This window comes from Macrobrachium rosenbergii, chromosome 14 (genome assembly GCF_040412425.1).
Source record: "Macrobrachium rosenbergii isolate ZJJX-2024 chromosome 14, ASM4041242v1, whole genome shotgun sequence".
In the NCBI taxonomy this organism is placed as follows: Eukaryota; Metazoa; Arthropoda; class Malacostraca; order Decapoda; family Palaemonidae; genus Macrobrachium; species Macrobrachium rosenbergii.
Window position 1 is genome coordinate 35,869,884 of NC_089754.1, and position 22,500 is coordinate 35,892,383.

A 22,500-nucleotide genomic window follows, 5' to 3' on the forward strand; every position below is an offset into this window, starting at 1 on the left:
CCGTGACTCTCTGGATAATGTGACTCTCACTGTACGTATAATACGGATAGACACACACACACACACATAAACACACACATGCATTTTGAGGCGAAGAACGCCCCCAAGCGAAGGTTCAAATCCCTGGGCTGCAGATAAGTGCCACAAAATAGTCCTATTTTCTTATTTTCAATCTTCGGACAGTAATGGTACAAAGTGATCTTTATTTCTTAGCTGATGAAGACTAGAGTGTTTATTGTTCTCTCTTTTTATTTTTCTTTAGATCTTCTGGCGATAACAGCACGCAGTGATCTTTATTTCCTTGTTTCTGAGATCAGAACCGCTCAAAGTATTTCTTTATTTTTCTGTTTACTGTAGTTAGTACGGAAAAAAGTTCTTTTTTATTTCTCTTTAAATCTTCTGACAATAAATGCACGCAGTGATCTTTATTTCTTTGTTTATAAAGATTAGAACAGCGAAAAATATGTCTATTTTTCTGTTTACTGTAGTTTAATATTTCTGTACATCACAGCCACTCATAATTGTCGTTGTCTATTTATTTACAGTTCCTAACCAAAAAATTATTAACTTCATTTCTTTGTTTTTATAGATCAGAACGGCATATGATCATCGTTATTATTTTACTTCCTACAGATCATAAAAATAAATCTTATTCCTTCTTTATCACAGCTTCTCATAATTACACATTTACATCGTAAGTTCAGAATACAGCGATGTTATCTCTTCTCTCTCTTACTGAATATCACATCTGCACAAATTTAGGTATAATTTTCTCTTCAGTTAATAAGCCGCGTTATTAACTTTATTCTGTTAATCCCTGCAGCAACCAGGACCAGCAGCCGAGAACAACAAGACCAAAGTCCTGCTGGAGCTCGCCGACGCCCTCCTGACGCGGGCCATCGAAGAAGAAGGTCTCGTGAGATACTTCCTCATGAAGGGACTGTCCGCAGCCCTGAAGAAACACTTGTTCCAGATCCTGATGCCAGGCTACGGGATGAACCCCATGATGTTCGAGATGTTCCTGACCGAGGCTGGAATTCCCATGCCAAGGCGTCCGCCACCCCCACCCCCTGGTTATGGTGGAGGATATGGCTCAAGACCTGGAGGATTCCCACCTGGTGCTATCCCACCTGGTGCTTACGCTAGTGTTGGTGGCAGCTTTGGTGGAGGATTTGGTGGAGGAAGTGTCTGGACAGGCTTCAACGGTTTTGGCAGCGATGATGGTAACGGCAGTGGGGGCTATGGTGGTGGTGGTGAAGAAAGTGGTGAAGGAAATGATAATGATAATGATGATGATGATGATGATAAAGATGAAAATACCGGTGGACAACCTCAAGAAGAAGTCAAAGCCGCAGGAAGTGGCATCTTTTCTGGTCTATTCTCTGGCACACAGAATTCCAATGCAGGTCCTGCGCTCAGTTCCCAAAGTTCCACAAACAAGAAACAGTAAGAGCGTCTTTTTGTTTCACTTACGAACAATACTTTTAGATTATTAATAGAAAAACAATTACCCATTCCACTTTCTTTACGGCTTATCTTACTTATTCAACCTCTCCTCTTTCCTCCAAGATTTCAGCTTTATAACTATAGTTTTCCGTTCTCCCCACATGACCGAACCGCTACTCTTTCCTCTCATATTTTCGAACTATACCCATCATTTTCCGTTCTCCCACATCTCTAAACTTACGCAATCCTTTTACCTAACCTACTGTACTTCGTAATTTATATTTCTCATCATTTCAAAACTTTAAGTTCCACATTTAATATGTAAACTATATAAATGTACGTTCAGCATCCACACATCACTTCCATAAAGTAGAGCTTGCTCAGTTTAAAGCTTGAACTTATTATTAGACTAAAAAAAATCACAGGATTTCCTTGGCAGATGGTGATATTTTAATATGTTGTGAATTAGGCTTTACATACTTGAAAAGGACCTAGGTTTTTTTCACTGTAAAATATTACAAAAATATTTTATACATAAAACATCTATAATTTCCACTGACTCAAATTTTCATTTCTGTTAAATGTTAAAACTTTCCCGCGTCTGGCACCACCCCAAAACCTAAACAATGTTCAAATAAATCCATAATTATTCCCTAAATAGAGTTTAGACTTCGACGTGAACCTGAAATAATTTATGCGGATATGATTAATGCCCTTGTCAATACAAGCTTTTCTTACTATCTTCCCAAATTACTATGACAGATAATTTTGATAGAACTGGCCAGCTTTAGGACATTTTTCCAAATGAGAATTTACTACAGAACGTAAAAAAAAGTTAAACCTTATAATCATTCCAATTTGTGAAATTTTTTACTTCTGTGCAAAATTTCCTAAACCGAAGACTACCTTCAAGTTTACCATTAGCGGAACCATGAGCAACATTTAACTACCACGTCTTATTTTTTTTTTTTTTTTTGTCTTTGCACCCTTTCCGGTGCTCTAGGGAGCAAGCAAAATGCGAGACAGTGTACTGTAATTTCGGTGGAACGGACATGTGCCTGGACGAGAGCTGGATATGTGATCAGGTAGTTGACTGCTCAAACGGAAAAGACGAGGAAAACTGCCCTTCCGCTTGTAAGTAATACACATTGTGACTCCGACTTGAAATGAAAATATGGTGATGTCTATAAAAGAAACTTCTATCTCTGTCAGATTCAACTGCAGTAGGGTTAGCTAAATAAGTGATAAAAAAAAATGCTTGTTCAGCGCACCCACTGCTGCATATTGATGTCCAAAAGTAGAGAGAGAAGGTTATACAACGCACAGACAGCGAAGTATAAGTAGCGTGCAAACATCACAATAGACTCTAATAATCGCTTTTTACCAGAAATGTGGTTATTACAATTACAATTACGAAAATCACAATGTCTGCACAATTTATATGATTAAAAGTAATAAGACACTTGATGGAAATCAGTGAAAGATATCATTTTCACTAAGTGAATACCACTTATAGGTAGCCAATGCGAGGAGTATTAGTTATATGGATTTTTAAAATCTGAAATACTGTATGAGGAACATCTGAAGCTGCAATATTAACATAGGAGGAATACATGACTCGGAGACTCCTGAAACGGTGTATTAACGGTACTCCCTAACAGAATGTTCATGTTGTCACGCAAATTCTCAACGCCAAAGGCCATGCAACTGAGATTTGAGTATTTACTTATTTTCTAAATTCACGTAGGGCAGTAAATAGAACTTACTGGCACATGAGGCTTATTACTGTACTACCCAATACCCTCCTTGCAATACGAAACAAACAACATTTTAAACATTAACAGAGCACTTCATTTCCTTTCCCCAAACAGCTGCGATGAAGTCAGACAGGACATTCAGCCTCATTAACGACACCATGAAAGACGGCAAGAAGGAACAGAAGCACGCAGAGGTGTTCCATTCGAAGGTTGCTGCCATGCTCAAGAAATCTTCTCCACAGTACCAGGGAAGTTTCCAGAGCATCAACTTCCCAGGAGAGGCCAGTTATCCGGAAGGCGGTGGGCAGGAATTCAATAATGAGTGGGGAGGCAACGGTGGTTGGAATGGCGGGAATGGTGGTGGTCCTGATGAAGGTTTCTTCAGCGAGTTCGACGATGACAACAACGGCGGAGCGATGTTCGGAGGGAAATACAGCTGGGATAACGGAGGAGGGTGGGGAGGAGGAGGAGGAGGAGGAGGAGGAGGAGGAGGAAGGTAAACATCTCACAAATGAAAATCCAAAGCTAATATTAATCTGCTTTTGACTCATTACTACCCTTCATAGCTTTGGTTACAGCACATCAGTACATTAAAATACTTTATCATTATTAAGTGAAGAATAATTCGTATCACTCAATGACACTCGCAACTTTAAACAAAAGACAGCTCATCGATACATTAATACACTTCATCATCATTAAGGGAATAACTCGTATCACTCCCTGACACTCGCAATTGTTTACCCCAGCTACGGCGGTGGGGAAAGGATCAGCCCAGTTAAGATGATGATGCTGAAGATCTTTGCAAGGCTGGCATCCGGCGCGACGGCCGAGGATCTTGACGAGCTCAGCTTCCTCGATCTCAGCACTCGTAAGCTGATCAAGAAAGTTTTCACCATGGCCGTTAACGGAGACTGGCCCAAGGTACTCTTGCCTTTGCAGACGTGGACTTCGCCCAGTGGTGACTTCGTGGGGTAAGTATTAACTCTCTTTAAACCTCGGTATACCAGGTACAGCTAACTCAAGTCTAACTTAAGTCAGTTGAAATATGTACCTTTAACATTACAGTCAGCTGATTGTGAAGTGTCGTTTTATAAGGTTCCGTTTCATTAAAATTTTAAGCAGTTGTTAAAAAATTCTTTGAGGATCAATTCTGGAATTTTAAGCGTTTCTCCAAAATTTATTAGAGGATCAATTATGGAATTCTATTAATTTTTGTAATCGACGCTGTCCAAAGCTACTGTAGAGATGCATAAGATACTACGTACTGTACATATTCCACCAACTTTATATCTCTTGTTAATCTAAAACCCAGCGTTACTCACCATCAACTCTGAGAACCCTCGCACCACTGAACTAAAAATAAACTGTAAATATTTCAAAGTCAGTGGAACCACGTAGTGACAATTTCAACCAAAAAAAAACTGAAAGCTAGGGTGATCACTGTTAACGTCAGCCTAAAGAACTCTGGAGAACTTTTCTGATTTTTTAGCCCCTTCGCAAAATTTCATTCTTCACGAACCTTTCTACCCTTCCAGAGAGGTAGTGGAGTACTTGAAAGAACAGCAGTCGGTTCCTTTTGCCATCACGGCAGAAACCATCGTCTCAGCCATGGATTTCCTGAAAACCAACGTTTCAGTACGAGTGGAGGATTCTTTGAAGGGTAACCAGACCTTGCTTGACCTCTTGAAACTCTCCAAGTCTTACATGGACATAATCAAACTCAACGCTGAAGATATTGCCGACCTAATGCAAATGGTGAGCTTCTGAATATGAGTCGTGATAATCTCTTCAATTCACATTGTGACATAGTGATACTGAAAATCAAATATGAGTCTTAAATACGTAAGAGATTTCAAAAATGTATTTGAGAATATTCAAATGCGTGCATACAAAACATACGCGGCTTGTGTCACTCCTAAGACACGCATATCCATCATTCATATCAATGAATATTTAAATTATAAATAATTATCTCTCTCTCTCTCTCTCTCTCTCTCTCTCTCTCTATATATATATATATATATATATATATATATATATATATATATATATATATATATATATATATATATATATATATATATATATATATATATCCGCTAGATACCACCCAATTTTAATGAGGTCCTGATAGTAACTGTATTAATGCACAGAACAGTTGTGTAAGTGATAAAAGTTAATACACACACACACACACACACACACACATATATATATATATATATATATATATATATATATATATATATATATATATATATATATATATATATATATATATATATATATATATATATATATATATATATATATACATAATGTATATATAGATAGGCCGTTAGAGAGATAGACAGACAGAAATCTATTTGTACGTGGGTGTTTAGTAACAGTAATGCACATGGACCATATCAAGTTCATCTCAAAATTTTAAGAAATCGGGTAATCATCTGCTAAAATCATAAAAACTAATGGCACGGAATAAGATTTTTTTTTTTTTTAAATTTGCTTTCAGAAAATGGAACTGGTTATGAGCAAACCACAAGAAATAGGACTCCTTTTGAAAACTCCCGGACCGGAGCCAACGACTGCGATGGACTGCATGAAGTAAGATGATACCCTACATTATTCGTTTTTCTATAAAAATAATATTTTTCTGGGAATTTATTTAAAGAACATCATATTCTTTAAGCTTGAATTTGCAGTTAATGGCCCCTGTGGTGGGCTTGTTCCATATGAATAAAATTCATCTTCTCAATAATAATAATAATAATAATAATAATAATAATAATAATAATTCTTCAGCTGCATTGATTTTGTAGAAGACTTTTTCTATTTTCCTTATTGCGGACTTCTCTTCAGTGGAGGTGCGTGCTAACAGCCTATATTTGTCATTTCATGGGGAAAAGTCAAAATCTGGATTCTGCTTCTTTATATATTTTATACAGTTAGTTCTATACAATTGTTGCCGCGACGCGTTTCGACAGACTCTTCTGTCATTCTCCAGCTAGTAGAGGACTGGCAGGTTCCATAGGTCCTTCTGAATTTATACACGGGCTTCAGTGGGGGTCATGGATGGCGAATTCTGATTGGTTGCAGTCTTCTACAAAATAAATGCAGCTGAAGCAGCAATAATATTCAATAGAACCTGTTTAAAAAGGGTCTGCTGCCAAATAATAATAATAATAATAATAATAATAATAATAATAATAATAATAATAATAATAATAATAATAATAATAATAATAATAATAACAGTAAAATGACGATACACCATGCTTCAGCCAGACAGAAAAGTTGAGGTCTTGAACGAGAGAGGAATGCGGGAATGGAGAAAAAATATACAAATAAAAATAGAAATTTAAATAAATAAAAATAACTACATAAACAAATAAATAAAAAGCTTCAGCGAAACCTGAAACATGATAGTGATGATTTTGATTATTAAATTCATAATATGCATTCATCCATCGAGGCATAAGGCCCACACAGACAAAACTACCACGAGAAAAACAAACTTTCTCTGATATAAAGCCTACAAGCCTGAGCCCTAGTCAATATGGAACAAAGTTACGCCAGTAAAATATTGATATGGCATTTATAACAGCAGAATGGCGACCTCTGCTGGATTGTAACCAGAAATCAGCTTCATTTCCCAACCCTTACTTGCTCCATTTAAATCTCTCTCCTACCTACCTCCTCATTGGAATGGAATGGAATTTAGAGTTTAGGCCAAAGGCCAAGCACTGGGACCTATGAGGTCATTCAGCGCTGGAAAGGAAATTGAGAGCAGGTAGGTTTGAAAGGTGTAACAGGAGGTAAACCTCGCAGTTGCACTATGAAATAATTGTTAGGAGAGGGTTGGTAGCAAGATGGAAGAAAGATAAGGACGCTACAAAGAACCTTTAGGAATGCCTACAGTGCACCCCGTGAGGTGTACTGACGGCACTAACACCCTACGGAGCCCTACCTCCTTATTGCATTCACCAATATTTAGGGCTATGATAGTAGCATCAGCCGAAGTTTGTAGTGTTCCGTGTTAAATTTGCTTGTATGGTGGGTCAATAAAATCATATACAGTAATTACATTAAAAGCGAGAAGACATTCAAATGTACGCATGCGAAGTCTCTTAAATTTATCAGACTATGTACGTGTATATTCATTCGTAGATTTGATTACGCTGTAATTATTTGTGTTTATATATATTTTTTTGTATCTTTTACAGTCAGACACTTGTGGCATGAGAGAGAGAGAGAGAGAGAGAGAGAGAGAGAGAGAGAGAGAGAGAGAGAGAGAGAGAGAGAGAGAGAGAGAGAGAGAGATATGATTATTTATGGTTTTGTAGTTCTCTCTCATTTGTACTAAATTTTAAGGGAACTAAGGAGGTCCTTTTATGAGGATTACGGCTGCTCGCTTATAACCAGGACGTGCAAAGGATTAATAAACATATACACATACGTGCGTGCGTGTGTGTGTGTGTAGAGAGACAGAGAGAGAGAGAGAGAGAGAGAGAGAGAGAGAGAGAGAGAAATTATGAGACGGCCGGCCACGTGTCACATAATCCCAATAAATGTATTCATTTGTTTTACTGGACGATATATTTTCTGACAACACTTAAATACGACACTATATTACTTTTTTAAACATCTCTTTCAAAAACTTTCAACTTCCCTTTTTTTTTCAGGAAAGCCCAAATAGCCTTGGCTTTGATTAATCCACAAGACGATGAAAAAGAGGACAAGTTCTTCAAAAATCCGTTCGAACAATTCATGGCTTTGACCAAAGAAGACCCCAAACCCTTCTACTGGGTCATAGGTAAGTGAAATTCGGATGGGGAAAAGTAATACCTGGAAAGATTGATTGATTTGCTTTATTATCTGATCTATCCAACTTCTTCAATTCGTTAAAGATTATCTCCTTTCCTAAAGCAATGTTCTTGGTCATGTCCCAAAACTTCAGGTCACATCCCAAAAACTTCAGGTCATGTCCCAAAAACTTTAGCTCATATCCCAAAAACATCCATCTCACGTCCATCAGCATTCCATGGAAATCGCTTATGGTAAAGGATGCGCCTTAAAAAGCATATTTGCATACACACACGGACACAGACATATATATATATATATATATATATATATATATATATATATATATATATATATATATATATATATATACATATATATACATTTATGTATATACATTATATTTCATACACACACATATCACACACACACACATATATATGTGTGTATAGGTTTGCCACCTGCATACACGAAACTTTTTTATACACACAAAGATTAAGCAACAAATACCCTTAATATTAATACTGGATTATTTGACACTGGGGATAACTTGCACCTAAAAGGGAATAACGCAATTAGTACAGTACTCCTGCTCTCGCCGTGATTCCATCCTATGCTTAGTCGGATGCGTATATTCTTATTTCCTCACCATCAAAAAGAAAACTCCTGGGTTCGAATCTCATTCAAGGCAGATGCACTTATATTGCAAAATTCATTTGGGTGTGAGTTATTCCAAAGGTGAAGTGAATTAGGTGTGATGACATATTTGTTTAATCTTGTGCGTGTATATATATTATATATATGCAGAAATAAAAAGAAGTTATATTCTGTTATTTTCATGTATGAGAGTAACTAATCACCAATCTACATTGACAAAAGGAGAAGAAATAACTATTCATTTGTGGATTTTGTATACAATTTTTCCACACTGGTCTGCCAGAATACTTGGTCTACCGATCCTGTAATTAAATAAGTTTCCAATTCATCCAAGGTCATTTCATATAAAAGTAAAATATTAGGGGCTCAGTTTTCACCTAAATATCCTGGAATAATCATAATTTATTTCTATTTCCTCATTTCAGAGGACGGTGGGGTCTTCCGTGGTGAGCGCAGTGATGTAACTGGTACCATGTTTTATGACAAAGTGGCTGTTTGCACTTGCGACACCAATTCCTGGGGATCTGATGATAATTCTTGGTCTAGCTCCAACTCGGGGGGAAATGATGGTTTCTCTAACCCTGGATCTGACTACAATCCAGGTTCTGACTGGGGAAGTCCTGGCTTTGGAGGTTCTGGTGATCCCTCAAAATGGGGCATGGGCTCTGGAGGTAGCTTTGGCCAAGGTTCTGACTGGGGAAGTCCTGGCTTTGGAGGTTCTGGTGATCCCTCAAAATGGGGCATGGGCTCTGGAGGTAGCTTTGGCCAAGGTTCTGACTGGGGAAGTCCTGGCTTTGGAGGTTCTGGTGATCCCTCAAAATGGGGCATGGGCTCTGGAGGTAGCTTTGGCCAAGGTTTTGGCTCCGGTGGGGGATTCGGGGCTGGAAGTGGCTCTGAAGGTGGTTTCCAGAGTGGAATGTGGGGGAGTTCAGGCATGAGGAAGGGAGAGAGTGGCCAACGGAAACTTCAAGGATCTACTTCAAGAAGAGATGAAGAGCAATGGGATGATGATAAAGGAAACCACACCCACTCAGAAAACCACACTCGCTCAGAAAATCACACCCATTCTGAGGGGCACAGAATGAAACCTAGGGCACAGAATTTGAACCCTGGACAAGCAGATTATCACTTTAGTTCGAATGTGCGTAAGAAGAGAAGTGTTGAGCACAACAAAGTTCCCTGTAAGTATATGTCGAATGTAAATTGCCATCTTTCGAAAAAAAGCCGTAAATTTTGAATGAAAAATATCTGACTGATGTTCTTTTGCAGCAGATATAGAATGAAAAAGTCAGAGTAACCTAGAAGTCAATTCTTTTTAAAAACAGACTAATGATCAAATAGCCAACTTGCAAATTAGTCCACACAGGTTTTGCCATTCAAGCTAGTAAGATGATGAGATGAAAATGCAACTTGTAACACTATTTCAGGGTTCAACACAAACATCCAACTCAAGAGCAACATTATAAAAACTTCGGAAGGACTGGTTAGTGTGGAGGGCCAGGTAGTAGTGACAGTGAATGAAAAACTGGAACTGAGTTCTATCTGTGATGACGAAGAATGGGGAATTGACGACGCCAAGGTCGTGTGCAATTCGCTTCTTCAACAACACATGAAGTAAGAGAAGGCTGAGTTGTCCAGTTAATTTTTAATTAAGATGGGTTTAATGTACTCTTTAATGTTGACATCTCACACTTTCCTTGTTTAAAGCTGATTGCAAAAAGGAATGTGTAGAAGGGACAGTGACTGGTTAAGTGCAAAAATGAGTCTGAGACAGTCTGTTGTAAGTTTATGGTAGTTATATATTAGCTGGATGGAATGATAAGAAATGTAAGCACAAGTTTAGCAGACAAAGGTTTCAGACACGGGTTTAAAAGAGAAAGTTGAAAAATATGTTCACGAGAAGGGTAGTAAAGGTGGATGTAGATTAAAAAGGAGAGAGCCATTTAGTTTTACATTGATAGTGAGAGATGGTTGATTCGCATTGGGTTTTGAAAGTAAATGTAGTGGATGTAGGTAGGATGAGAGAAGATGTATATCACTGAATAGGTGAAGCTTGGAAGACAAAAGTTGATGGGATTGTTGAACAAACTCTCCTTTATGGAAGTAACGTGGTCGCTGTAAGTGAAGAGAAGAGAGGTAAAAAATAATGGTTGAAATGGTGAGAAATGAAAGGACAAAAATGAAGTGGCAATAATGTTGGTGCAAGATTAAAAAAAAAAATAGTAGCACAGAAACCTTAAAGGGGTTGACGAATGTGGATGAGCCTTATGAGAATATGTGAAACGTCTGAAGCTGCGAAATTTGTCGTCTGAAACGCCCCTATTTGAACAAATTTCTTATATATATATATATATATATATATATATATATATATATATATATATATATATATATATATATATATATATATATATGTGTGTGTGTGTGTGTGTGTGTGTGTGTATGTATACATATGTGTATGTATATATATATATATATATATATATATATATATATATATATATATATATATATATATATACTGTTCCCATTTTGCTCGCTGAGCAAATAACCAAGACCCTTTTCTGCCCACAGGGAAGGCCACGATTTGTTATCGGCTACCCCCACCAGCGTACCAGCCGACCCAGCAGGACCAGAGGTCAGAATTTCAGGACTCAAGTGCCAGGGCAACGAGTCAAATATTCTAGGATGCAGATTCCTTTGGGACCAGAAGTGCAAGGTGAAGGAGATAGCAGGGGTCAAGTGTGTCATCAAGTAAACCCAAATCAAATTCACCTTTTGTGATCAAGTCTAAGTTTTCATCATGTTTTGACAAACTCAATTCTGATGCGACATGAATTGGCTCTTCTTACTTTGTTCGTGTTCCTAGAGTGAGTGAATGCATAGCAAGACCAGATAACGTTATTTTTAATTTTTGACGGTATGTTTTCTCAATATTTTTTCTTGTAGAAACTAAATCCTATCAGATCAAATATTTTACAGTGCAAACAAATCTCTAAAGATTGGCATATAAACACTGTAAATGCAAACCTCAGAAAATCAGGAAGAAAATGACAGATAAAAGAAGTTATCGGCAAATTACCCACTCAACCATAATGTTTCTGTGATGTATGTGTGCCTTCTCCAACCAGGTTTACTGTATGGTACAAACCTATCTTCAATAGTAACAAACCGCTTCTCTGCTAAGCTAAGAACATCTATTATTTCACAGACAACAAGAACCTTTCACTTTTATAATACCAGTAATGCACTTAAGAGTAATGTACAATGACGATGGCAAAGTTCACACGCCTTACAAAAATGTAAAAGGTCTCTGTGAACATAATTTTTTGCTTAATTTCCATTTTAGGCTATGGCAATACTAACGATGAAATAGCATGTATTAGCTTCGTTACTTTTGCTCCAGTAAAATTTCTGCATAATGATCAAAACCAAAAATATAAATATTTTATTGAGGGATGATATTTGTAAGGGATTAAAATTGGATCATTTGGGTTTCTAGATATATTTTGAGCATTTTCGAGCTCAAATTCTGTATAAAAATTTATATCTCCTGCGCCATACTGTACAATTCACTATAACTTGTTAAATGTGTTGATTTGTTGTTTTTTAAGCCCAGGAAAACAGATGTCATCGGCAGTATGGCAAATAAAGATTAACGTAAGAAAATGATATAGATTATTGTTAAATTTGTAAATTGTGACCCAACTGGTGAGATTATAACTTAGACCAAATCACAATTGCTGTCTGCTTATCTCCGCATTTCGGTAACGAAACTAATTTTTAAACAATATATTTACTGAATTTACAAAAATATTATTATGCCCACTCGAGTGTGATTACACCCTTCTCAGTCAGTGTATGATTAATGGATCTACACTGTCTATCAGATACAAAGTTTTAACACAACCATACATGGTAACACCGCAATTAAAAATAAAAATACAAATATTATCAATAAAATAGAACATGAAAAAAGTTAGCAACTCAGCATTGGCTGATACATTAAATCAACAAGAAGTTTTGTATAAAAGGCCTTCTGCTTGAATGCAGTGAATATTAGCAACTAAGTTCTATTCTGATTATAATATTTTTTGGCTTACAAGAGAATAAAATCTAAGTCTATTAACCTGATCAACATGAAAAAAGTTAGCAACTCAGCATTGGCTGATACATTAAATCAACAAGGCCTTTTTGTATAAAAGGCCTTCTGCTTGAATGCAGTGAATATTAGCAACTAAGTTCTATTCTGATTATAATATTTTTTGGCTTATAAGAGAATAAAATCTAAGTCTACTTAAGGAGTTTTCTTATAAGTGTGATTTTCTTAGTCCTGATTTGAACACTTTATCATCATGAGATCACAAACATGGTAACACCGCAATTAAAAATAAAAATACAAATATTATCAATTGCAAGACAATATATACAGCCTTCTGCTTGAATATGAATATATAAGTTCTATCTGATTATAATATTTTTGGCTTACAAGAGAATAAAATAAGTCTATATATGATTTGAATATATGAGATCACAAACTAAAACTATATATATAGTATATATATATATATATATATATATATATATATATATATATATATATATGAATTTTATCACATCACCGTGACATATACAAACATTAATGTTCGAATGTCGTTTAATATCTAATTTCACGATACTTCCCGAATTAGCGCGAATTGGATTAAACGACATTTAAACTTAACGTTTGTACAATATATAATGTTTGTACATATATATACAGTATACAGTATATATATATATATATATATATATATATATATATATATATATATATATATAGATAGATAGATATATAGATAGATAGATAGATAGATAGATAGATAGATAGATAGATAGACAGACAGATATCCCAAAGCCTAGCGCCAGAGGAAGCTTCGTTATCTACAAGAAGACAACCTAGCCTATTGCTAAGTAGGATAGGCTAATCTATCACCAGGACGCAACATGCCAATCACATGTTAACCAGAAAGCCTAACCAATCTTAAATAGTTTTCTTTAAATGTAAGTTACAAGAGATCTGGATTATGTTTAGGTACTCACCTTAAATTCAATGGTTGTGGGTTTCTTGTCTTCTAGCTCTTCGTCGTTCATCCCACAAACACTGTAGCGACCAATAAACTTCTAAAAGCCAAGTGCAGACCTTCAAGAAATCACCCCCGTAGGAGGGTTGTACCATCAGTGCACCTCATGCGGTTCACTGTAGGTATTACCTAAGGTTCTTTGCAGCGTGCCTTCGGCCCCTAGCTGCAACCCCTTTCATTCCTTTTACTGTACCTCCTTTCATATTCTCTCTCCCATCTTACTTTCCACCCTCTCCTAACAACGCTGATCCATAGTGCAACTGCGAGGTTTTCTTCCTGTTACACCTTTTAAACCTTCTACTGCCAATTTCCGTTTCAGTGCTGAATGATCTCATAGGTCCCAGTGTTCGGCATTTGGCCTAAATTCTATACTCAATTCAATTCAAGAATCACCAACGATCACTGGAAGACTGTTTCTCAATCACCTTCTTCCCTGTGATTTATCACCAGTCTTCTACAAACTACTGATATGATTCAATTTTCTGCCATATCAGTTTTCACTAGAGCTGGAATTTCCTGTTTCCCTTGTAGATTGTCTAACCTATAGCACTTTTAATAATTCCAGTTGTTTTAATCTGTCGTGGTCTTCATTTATTTGGTCGCTTGCATTTACCTGTGGACAAGACATCTTAATATTAATCTTCATGCTAATCATACATACTACACATTATCCCTTACCTTAAATTTCAATTAATTATGGATATTCATATCGTACAATATATCTGAACTACCACTTTCCTTTACACCGTACTTTTGATTTCGCTGCAAGAAGATTTATCACCCTCCTATGCATAAAAGTAATGCTACACTATTGATGGTGTTTACGTTTTTATAACTTAGGGCAACGCTTAATATTTCAATTACTCCAAACATTTACCATTTGTACTCATCAATATTTATACTAGCAACAAGTGGTAGAAATTTTGTATTAGCAATTTGTCAGAAATAAGCATTTTGGTGAAAACAGTTGAAACTGTTCTCTTCTAACTGAAAATGCTGAGGACAAAAGGAAATTATGGGAACAGCACTAATAAATATTATAATGCACTCAAATTGGATTTAATAAGAATAAATCTTACAATTATGGTGAGTTCTTATCGTAATGCATCACGATGAGGCCACATCATATACATAAACCCATTTTCTATTATTATTATATTAACAGAAAATGTCTCGAATTTCGTGGCTAACACTAGAAAGTTTAGGTGCGACGTTTTGAGTGTTTTTAATAGCGTAAATTTCATTACAGTTTACTTCAATTTCATGGCGAGGTATATTTAGTTTCAAATGGTTGGTACTCTGGTATATTCATTTTTTATAAAGAGCTCATAATTATGTGAGCCATTTCTGTATTTCTTTTGAGCTTGTCAATATTAAAGAGGCCTATTTTTGCTTGCCACTCTTGTTAGTACCGTACGACCCAGTTGTCCAGATAATATAAAACAGAAATAGCTATCTCTAGTTGACAGATGTAGTTACATTTGACGTTTCATCATGAGTCTAGGATGGGGCATATTTTGGGGAAACCGGTCACACATTCAAGGAAGTGAGTGAATCAGGAGTCCTGTAAATTTCACTCGTGAGGAAAACCTAGGACTTTCTTGGAGGGCCACTTATTCAGCTTTCGATACCAGTAAATATAAAAAAAAATAATTATCTGCCTGTTTCTTGTCAAATCCTTTCATATCGTTAGGTAAATTATGTTCCGTTTGGGTGGAAATTTTACAGTGGAAGTTTTCCAAGCTAATTTGCCATATACGGCCATGATAACATGTAGTGTTCGTCTAGATGGTTACCAAATACCATAAATGGTTAGATTCATGCGAGTTCCCAAAAGGCTGGAATCTATTGGAATGAAACCAACACCATATAAAGCAATAAAAGTGTCACATGAGTGACTACTGCTCAAGTTAGCCTTACCAGGAAAAAAAAAAGGGTTGAGTGATTTACCCTAAACCCTTGCTTTATCATCTCATTGAGAACCCGAGTTATTTTTAATGATACTCTAGGGAAAGAGGAAACAACCGTATACATCTCTCCCTATATTCTACTCAGTGACTTTCATGTACTCTTGGTCAGGTTGGGTGGGTTCTACTCCAAAGCCAGTTAATAACACTGTACCCTAGGTTAGGTTAAGTTACGGAAATTTAGATTAGGATGCATCCTGTAACTGTCATTGCATTTCCATGATATATAATTTTTCTTTTACTTCTTGTGGTAATTTATGCATTTTCTAAATTACTGACTGGTGCATTACACTTGCATTTAGGGTTCCTGACCCAAAAACACAAAAATGAATGGTTTACACAAGTAAAAATCCTTGTAAATGCAGACAACACAAGATAACTTGTGGAAAAATGTATGGTTCATTTATCTGATGAGGAATTACCATGTAGTATTACCCATCTGTTATGAGTGAGTAAGTTTGCCCATGGGGCGTCCTAGGTTAGAATAGGGAAGGTTAGGCTAGGATGTTCTTTTATATACAAAAGGCTATGGGGAATCCTGGGTCCAAAGTCTCACTCCCATGTCAGATAGGACTTGATGTCCTACGTTAGGTTAGAGCAGTTTTTTTTAGTACCAGTTCAAGTTACTGGAGTTTTTCACTTTGCTCAAAGTCTCCTTAATATCCTTAATATGGAAAACTAAAATCTATACCAAATATACTGATACAAGATATGTATCACTGAGTATTGTTACCATTAAGACTTTTTGTAACTTATTAGTTTAAAGACAGCTATTGTATTTTGAACATCTGTTGTCATTTTCATTTGGAAATGTGGCTACATAGAAAATGTTGAAAGCAGATTAGTTTTTATACTTAGTCGGGTATTATTTTACAATATTTCCAACTCATTCTATAATAATTATAGTATTATAGATGCATTTTGCATAAAAAATAATTAAACTTGGTCTCTGAACACTTTTTGGGGAAATTCACCGTATTCGAGATATGAATGTTTATATAATCCCCATCCTCGAAAAATTTCTAAGTGTTTTGTTTGCTTTAACACGGACACAGTTTGTGCTCTGATGCAAATTTGTTTTTGTTTAGAACTGCATTGTGGTTCTGATGCGAATTTTTTCCCCCTTAAAATCGCATTGTGGGTAGTTACGTCTTGTCTACGAGTCACGTGACCTGGTGAAAATCTTACAGGTGTCAGACATTTTCGCTTGTCATTTGGTTGAAGTCTGGCATAGAGTGAGGTTATGTCCAGTCTGTGTTCAACTTGTAACTTTGATTATTTTCGCTTAATTCACGATTTCTTTGAAAATGAAACACGATGCATTGATTTTTAAAGACAACATGGAGTGTTATCTGCAGCAGTACAGTTCAGTTTTACACCAATTTTTACCTGAGGCTGCTAAATTATATCCACCTTTAAGTAGGGTTGCCACCCGTTCTGTAAAATACAGATTTGTTCTGTATTGGAGAGTGACGATGTTGCGTTCTGTATTGAACCAATACAGAACGCTATTTGTTCTGTCTTGGCTGTCTGAACATCATTATTTTAAAATTACGTTTCAATTCCATCCAAAACAAGTGGACTGACATCAGGAATAATTGCTCCACTGAGCTCATTAAATCCGAACTCCTTGTAACCCTCAAATTTATGGAGTTGTGCTAACTTTCTCGCAACCATTGCAAAGGATGCAAAATTCTTGCCCAGTAAGGTATAAAATATTCATGGGAAAATAGGAAACCTGGGAATGACCGATATCCATAGTCTATTCCGTGATTCACTGAAAATTGGTATGATGTTATTTTTCAATGGGATGTTAGCAGTGGAAATAAATCCTGCATTTTATTTTGTACAGTTCTGCCTGGAATGAAATAAACTTTATGGTATATGTATATGTATATATATTATATATATATATTATTCATTAATTCAAATTATTTCATTGTCTATGTGCATGTCATTTAGATTTGAATTTCTATAGACTTGTCCCTTCACAGATTGACAAAGAGGTGATCTTCCAGTTCCTCAGCCTCATGTTAACTGCACATAGCATCAGCATGCCCCAGAAGAAAGGGCTATCTCAAAAACAACTGAACTTTTCCTCCTTATACAACTACGTTCTGTATTTTTCTGAGCTCAGGTTAAAACACCTTTAAGTGACACTCAGCCACCATAGGGAATCATTTTTTGACGACAAATGACACTGTAAATGAGAACAACCATCTCGTTCTGGATATAACCCATCAAAACGTTCGTGTCCATCCAAATAAGGTAAATTTATAATTGTTTTTAAAATAATATTGTAACATGATTTATCTTCTGTAACCCCAAAACAAAAAAACTCTTGCCAGTCAGTTCGTGCCTGTCATGAATCCTTATAAATGCAGATACAGACTTATAACTCTTGTTCTCCAGATGTTGAGGGATGTTTAGCCTAATGTTGCCTGACTATTCATTTAGGTATGCTATGATTTACCTCATTTTATTCATTAATTCAAATGCCATGTCCACGGATTTACCCGAAACAAAACCCCCCATTCCCAAAGGGTTTAACCTTGTTGGATGATAGGGGTGTATAGGCTGGTAACTCAAAAACAACTCATTTCCTGGAATGTATTACTATCATAACCATTCAGAACACATTAAAAACACATGAAAATACATTTTCTTACTTTAGAAAAATGGAGTTTTTCATTTAAATTTACCCTTAGTTGCACCAATACTGGGATTTTGGAATTTAGGCCCTGCTAAAAAAAAAAAAAAAAAAAAAAAAAAATTTTTTCGGCCTCAGTTCTTAGTCATATTTCCATGGTACAGACTTATAACTCTTGTTCTCCAGATGATGAACGTTTTTAACCAAACAAAAGTAACAAATTAATAGTTTCTGAACCCCATATATTATATATATATATATATATATATATATATATATATATATATATATATATATATATATATAATACATATATATATATATATATATATATAGTATATATATATAAAAATATATATATATATATTATATATATATATAATATATGGCTTGAAAACTTGCAAGATAAGAATATCATTTCCATAACACAAATTATTATCTGCGCTACCAAATTGCTCTGATAACAGATCCTACTCATTTGACTTGAAGTAACGCAGGTCAAACTGGGTACCTCTTTGACCAACTACCTGGGATTACAACCACTGGCCACTCACCTATATTTCGTACAATTCTTGATGACATGGCGCCCTTATTCGACTGGGTCTCTAATATCGTCATTTTAATAAATTGGTGTCATTTCAACGAATTTTCCCTGTGGCTTTTCACCTGCCAAGTGATGAAACACTATGAAAGTCAGGCCTACGTCACCCAAAACACCTAATTTGCTTAAAACTGGTTTCGACAATCCGAGTTCCGACAGTCTGACTGTCATAACAATCTGCCATGGGTTCATAGAGACACGGTACATAGATTCTCAGGAATTTTCTGAGTCCATGACTGATTCACCACAAAATATAGTGAAAATAACTACGGAACACATTGAAAAAGCACTGATTTTGGTGCATAACCATTCTTAACGAAATGAAGCATATGTCATACGTGGATAGATATTATATACCACCGATAATTGATATACACAATTAAATGTCATGGCAATAATCTGCAGCCAAGAAAACATAGGCTAATTTCTTCTGGATTTATCTTCTACATTACTTATTTTCCTTAGCAGACGTTTGAGTGAAGCTAAATGCGATCTGGAAAGATATCAGAATTCAAAGTGCATAGTACAAAATTATTAACATGTGGAGACTCACGGTGCGGTACCTTGAAAGTGGAACGAAACATGAACGACGTGAAAAGGCCTAAAAAATATGGGCCATTTGAAATGGTTGATTTTTACCCTGAAGGTCGATGGAACAAACCATGGTGTATTCATTGTGTTACAAAGGGTTCGATAATTTTGAGGTAAAAAATTGACAGTCGTGTAAGGAATAAATATATATGCAAATAATACCAGAAACACAACTTTTCATATTTCTGATAATATGGAATTCATTTTGAAAGCATTTTTATTTTATATTTTTTTTTACAAGACCATAATAATATAATATTAATACAACAATAATTTAATATCAGTAACTCACGTTTTCAGATGGATGGACTGAAGCATTTATTTCCTCATACAATTATTAAATACATTTATTTTTCATTGTATATATTCACCACCCCTCTAACCTTGGATAAAGAATAATGATTGATATCATAATTAATTTTTTTGTGATGCAGGGGAGTGAATAAGGGATCAAAGATTCCAGGAAAGGGTCGAGGGTTAAAATATGGGTTAAATTAGTTCATGGGAAGATAAAAGCGAATACGGGAAAAAGCAACTGACATGAAAGATGAAAATTCGATAACATCAGATGCTATTCTAATAACATTATCACGGAGACATATATCTGAGATGTTGCAGTGTATACATCACTTGACTACTGCATGTATGTTGATAAAATGTCACTATTTCTGTTAAATCATACATTACTGAATACTTAAAATGTCTGTAATCAATCGCACAAAAAAATTAAAACTTAAAAAATGGAAAACTTAAGAAAACACTGTAAAATAATTTTAACTCTTAAGAAATTGAAGCTTAGGCTTTCTATGTAATATACTCAACAGTAATTCTTTTTAATCCTTTTTCTGCTTTTCTCAGTAATTTAAAAAGGCGCTTCTAAACAAAATTTCATTCGGAGATTTAAAAAAATAATCAACGAAAATAAAACTGCATCTTGTGATCTGGACTCAAGGACCCGTCCTAATTGAAGATCTAATTAAAGAGAGGAGGGGTGGGGGTGCGGGGTCCTCACATACTTCAGACTTTCCACAGCTGTCTCCTCCGCATTCAGTGCCTTAAATAGATGAAAAAGTGATGATGGCGTGAAATTGCCAGTACTCATTTTCACTGCACGAGAGAGAGAGAGAGAGAGAGAGAGAGAGAGAGACTGTCATGTGCTCTTTCTAACATAAACACACGTATATGAACGACTTATCAATGAGTGTGATTCCCTTACACTGGTAAGGAGAGAGAGAAAGAGAGAACGATGTATCATTGCATGTGATTCTGCCAAGGAAGGAGGGAGATAGCTTGTTGTCAGTGCATGCATTTCTCTCACAAACCTGAGAGAGAGAGAGAGAGAGAGAGTCAGCACGATTTATCAGTGCATGAGTTTCTGCGTTCCGACGAGGGAGGGGGAGTGAGAGAGAGGGGGAGAGATAGATAGCGCACGTGCGAGAGATATGCCTGCCTATCTTTCGCACACCAAAGAGAGAGAGAGAGAGAGAGAGAGAGAGAGAGAGAGAGAGAGGACGCTTTATCAATGCATGTAGTTCTGCCAGGGGAACAGGAGAGAGAGAGAGAGAGAGAGAGAGAGAGAGAGAGAGAGAGAGAGAGAGAGAGAGGAGTACCCGTCGTCAATCTATTACGCGCGCGAATGGTCAAAATTCATGGCGCCCGTGTTCACGACGGCCGGGGGCGCCGTGTGCATGAAGGGGTTGGCTACGTCGACTCCCAGGCCGGCTATGAAGACGTTGACGATGAGCACGACGAACACGAGCACGGTGGTGACCGTGTTCAGGCGCTCGCCCTGTTCGCGTTCCTCTTCGTCGTTGATGTCGAACTTTTCAGCCACCAGCATGATCACGCCCGAAGCGATCTGCATCAAGAACGAGACGGGATTAGCGTAATGATAATAATATTGATTATATTAATCATATAATAAAATTATAATAATAATGATTTTATAGTAATAAAGATAACAATAATGATTACAGTAATAATATTTTAACATTAATTATTGACTGGAATGTTAATAAATTGTACAGTTAGACCCTCTTAAATGAACGAGGTGGGATTAGCACTATGATAATGACGATAGTCATAGTAATAATAACATTCTAACATTAATTATCAACTGGAATGTTAATAAATTGTACAGTTAGCCCCTCTGGAATGAACGAGGTGGGGTTAGCATTATGATGATGATCATAATTATCGATAATGATAATTATTGATAATGATAAAAATTACTGATGTTAATAATTACAGAAATAATATTTTAACATTAATTATTGTTAACTTGAATGTTAATTAATTGTACAGTAAGCCATTTTGGAATGAACGAGGTGAGATTAGCGTTATGACAATGATAATAATTACAGTAATAACATCTTAACATTAATTATTAACTTGAATGTTAACAAATTGTACAGTTAGCCCTCTGGAGACAAAGGCCTTGTAATCAGCAAAACACGAAATTGATTTAGAAGAAATATGGAAATGAGAAGCTTGAATAAATAACACCTGACCTTCAAGAACCCGAAAAAACATTTTGAGTATTATCACCTCACAAAGTTGAAAAGGTAAGTTTGGGCATAAACCTTCATTTTAATCTTCTTTCACTTTTCATATAGCACATCAAGGTACAAAGCGCTCTATTCGCGGCTTAGAGCGGATTAACTCTAACTGCGATAACTACTTAAAAAAGAAATATAAATGGAAGAGGAAGGAAACTGCCGGCCTTTCCATTCTGAGTATGCTTACGCATCATCATCAAGACCATTCTCATCATCATACCATCATCATCTCATCATCGTACCATCTTCATCATCATCATCATCATCATTATTTCAAGCGAAGTACATCTCCATTACCCTGACGACGTGCGGTAATGGGTTTCCTGGGGTAATTTATTTTCATT

General features: G+C 36.0%; 3 protein-coding genes across 3 annotated transcripts in view; 2 read left to right on the plus strand and 1 right to left on the minus strand.

Annotated features, from left to right (window-relative positions):
* The window catches only part of LOC136845528 (uncharacterized), a 6,353-nt gene extending 2,549 nt beyond the window's left edge, over positions 1-3,804 (plus strand). The window contains exons 4-7 of the mRNA XM_067115708.1: positions 1-31; positions 824-1,446; positions 2,450-2,580; positions 3,318-3,804. The exon at positions 1-31 is cut by the window's left edge and continues 194 nt beyond it. Of these exons, the coding sequence (XP_066971809.1) occupies positions 1-31; positions 824-1,446; positions 2,450-2,580; positions 3,318-3,703 (1,171 nt within the window). The 3' untranslated portion in view covers positions 3,704-3,804. The remainder of the gene's footprint in view (positions 32-823; positions 1,447-2,449; positions 2,581-3,317) is intronic.
* A 152-nt stretch (positions 3,805-3,956) lies between these two features.
* On the plus strand, positions 3,957-12,785 carry LOC136845923 (uncharacterized). The gene is made up of 7 exons (XM_067116413.1): positions 3,957-4,177; positions 4,742-4,961; positions 5,719-5,810; positions 7,889-8,019; positions 9,092-9,847; positions 10,094-10,280; positions 11,241-12,785. Exons 1-7 carry the CDS (start codon positions 3,987-3,989, stop codon positions 11,422-11,424), a joined length of 1,761 nt encoding a protein of 586 aa, XP_066972514.1. The 5' UTR covers positions 3,957-3,986; the 3' UTR covers positions 11,425-12,785.
* A 7,012-nt stretch (positions 12,786-19,797) lies between these two features.
* The window catches only part of LOC136845925 (ninjurin-1-like), a 13,903-nt gene continuing 11,200 nt past the window's right edge, over positions 19,798-22,500 (minus strand). The window contains exon 3 of the mRNA XM_067116415.1: positions 19,798-21,456. Within this exon, the coding sequence (XP_066972516.1) occupies positions 21,223-21,456 (234 nt within the window). The 3' untranslated portion in view covers positions 19,798-21,222. The remainder of the gene's footprint in view (positions 21,457-22,500) is intronic.

What these genes read in the sequence shown, in the direction of transcription:
- LOC136845923 (XM_067116413.1), top strand. Translation starts at nt 3,987, where the DNA reads ATGATGATGCTGAAGATCTTTGCAAGGCTGGCATCCGGCGCGACGGCC. An exon ending in TTGCCGACCTAATGCAAATG is followed by an intron (nt 4,962 to 5,718) that starts GTGAGCTTCTGA and finishes ATTTGCTTTCAG; the next exon opens with AAAATGGAACTGGTTATGAG. An exon ending in ACTGCGATGGACTGCATGAA is followed by an intron (nt 5,811 to 7,888) that starts GTAAGATGATAC and finishes TTTTTTTTTCAG; the next exon opens with GAAAGCCCAAATAGCCTTGG.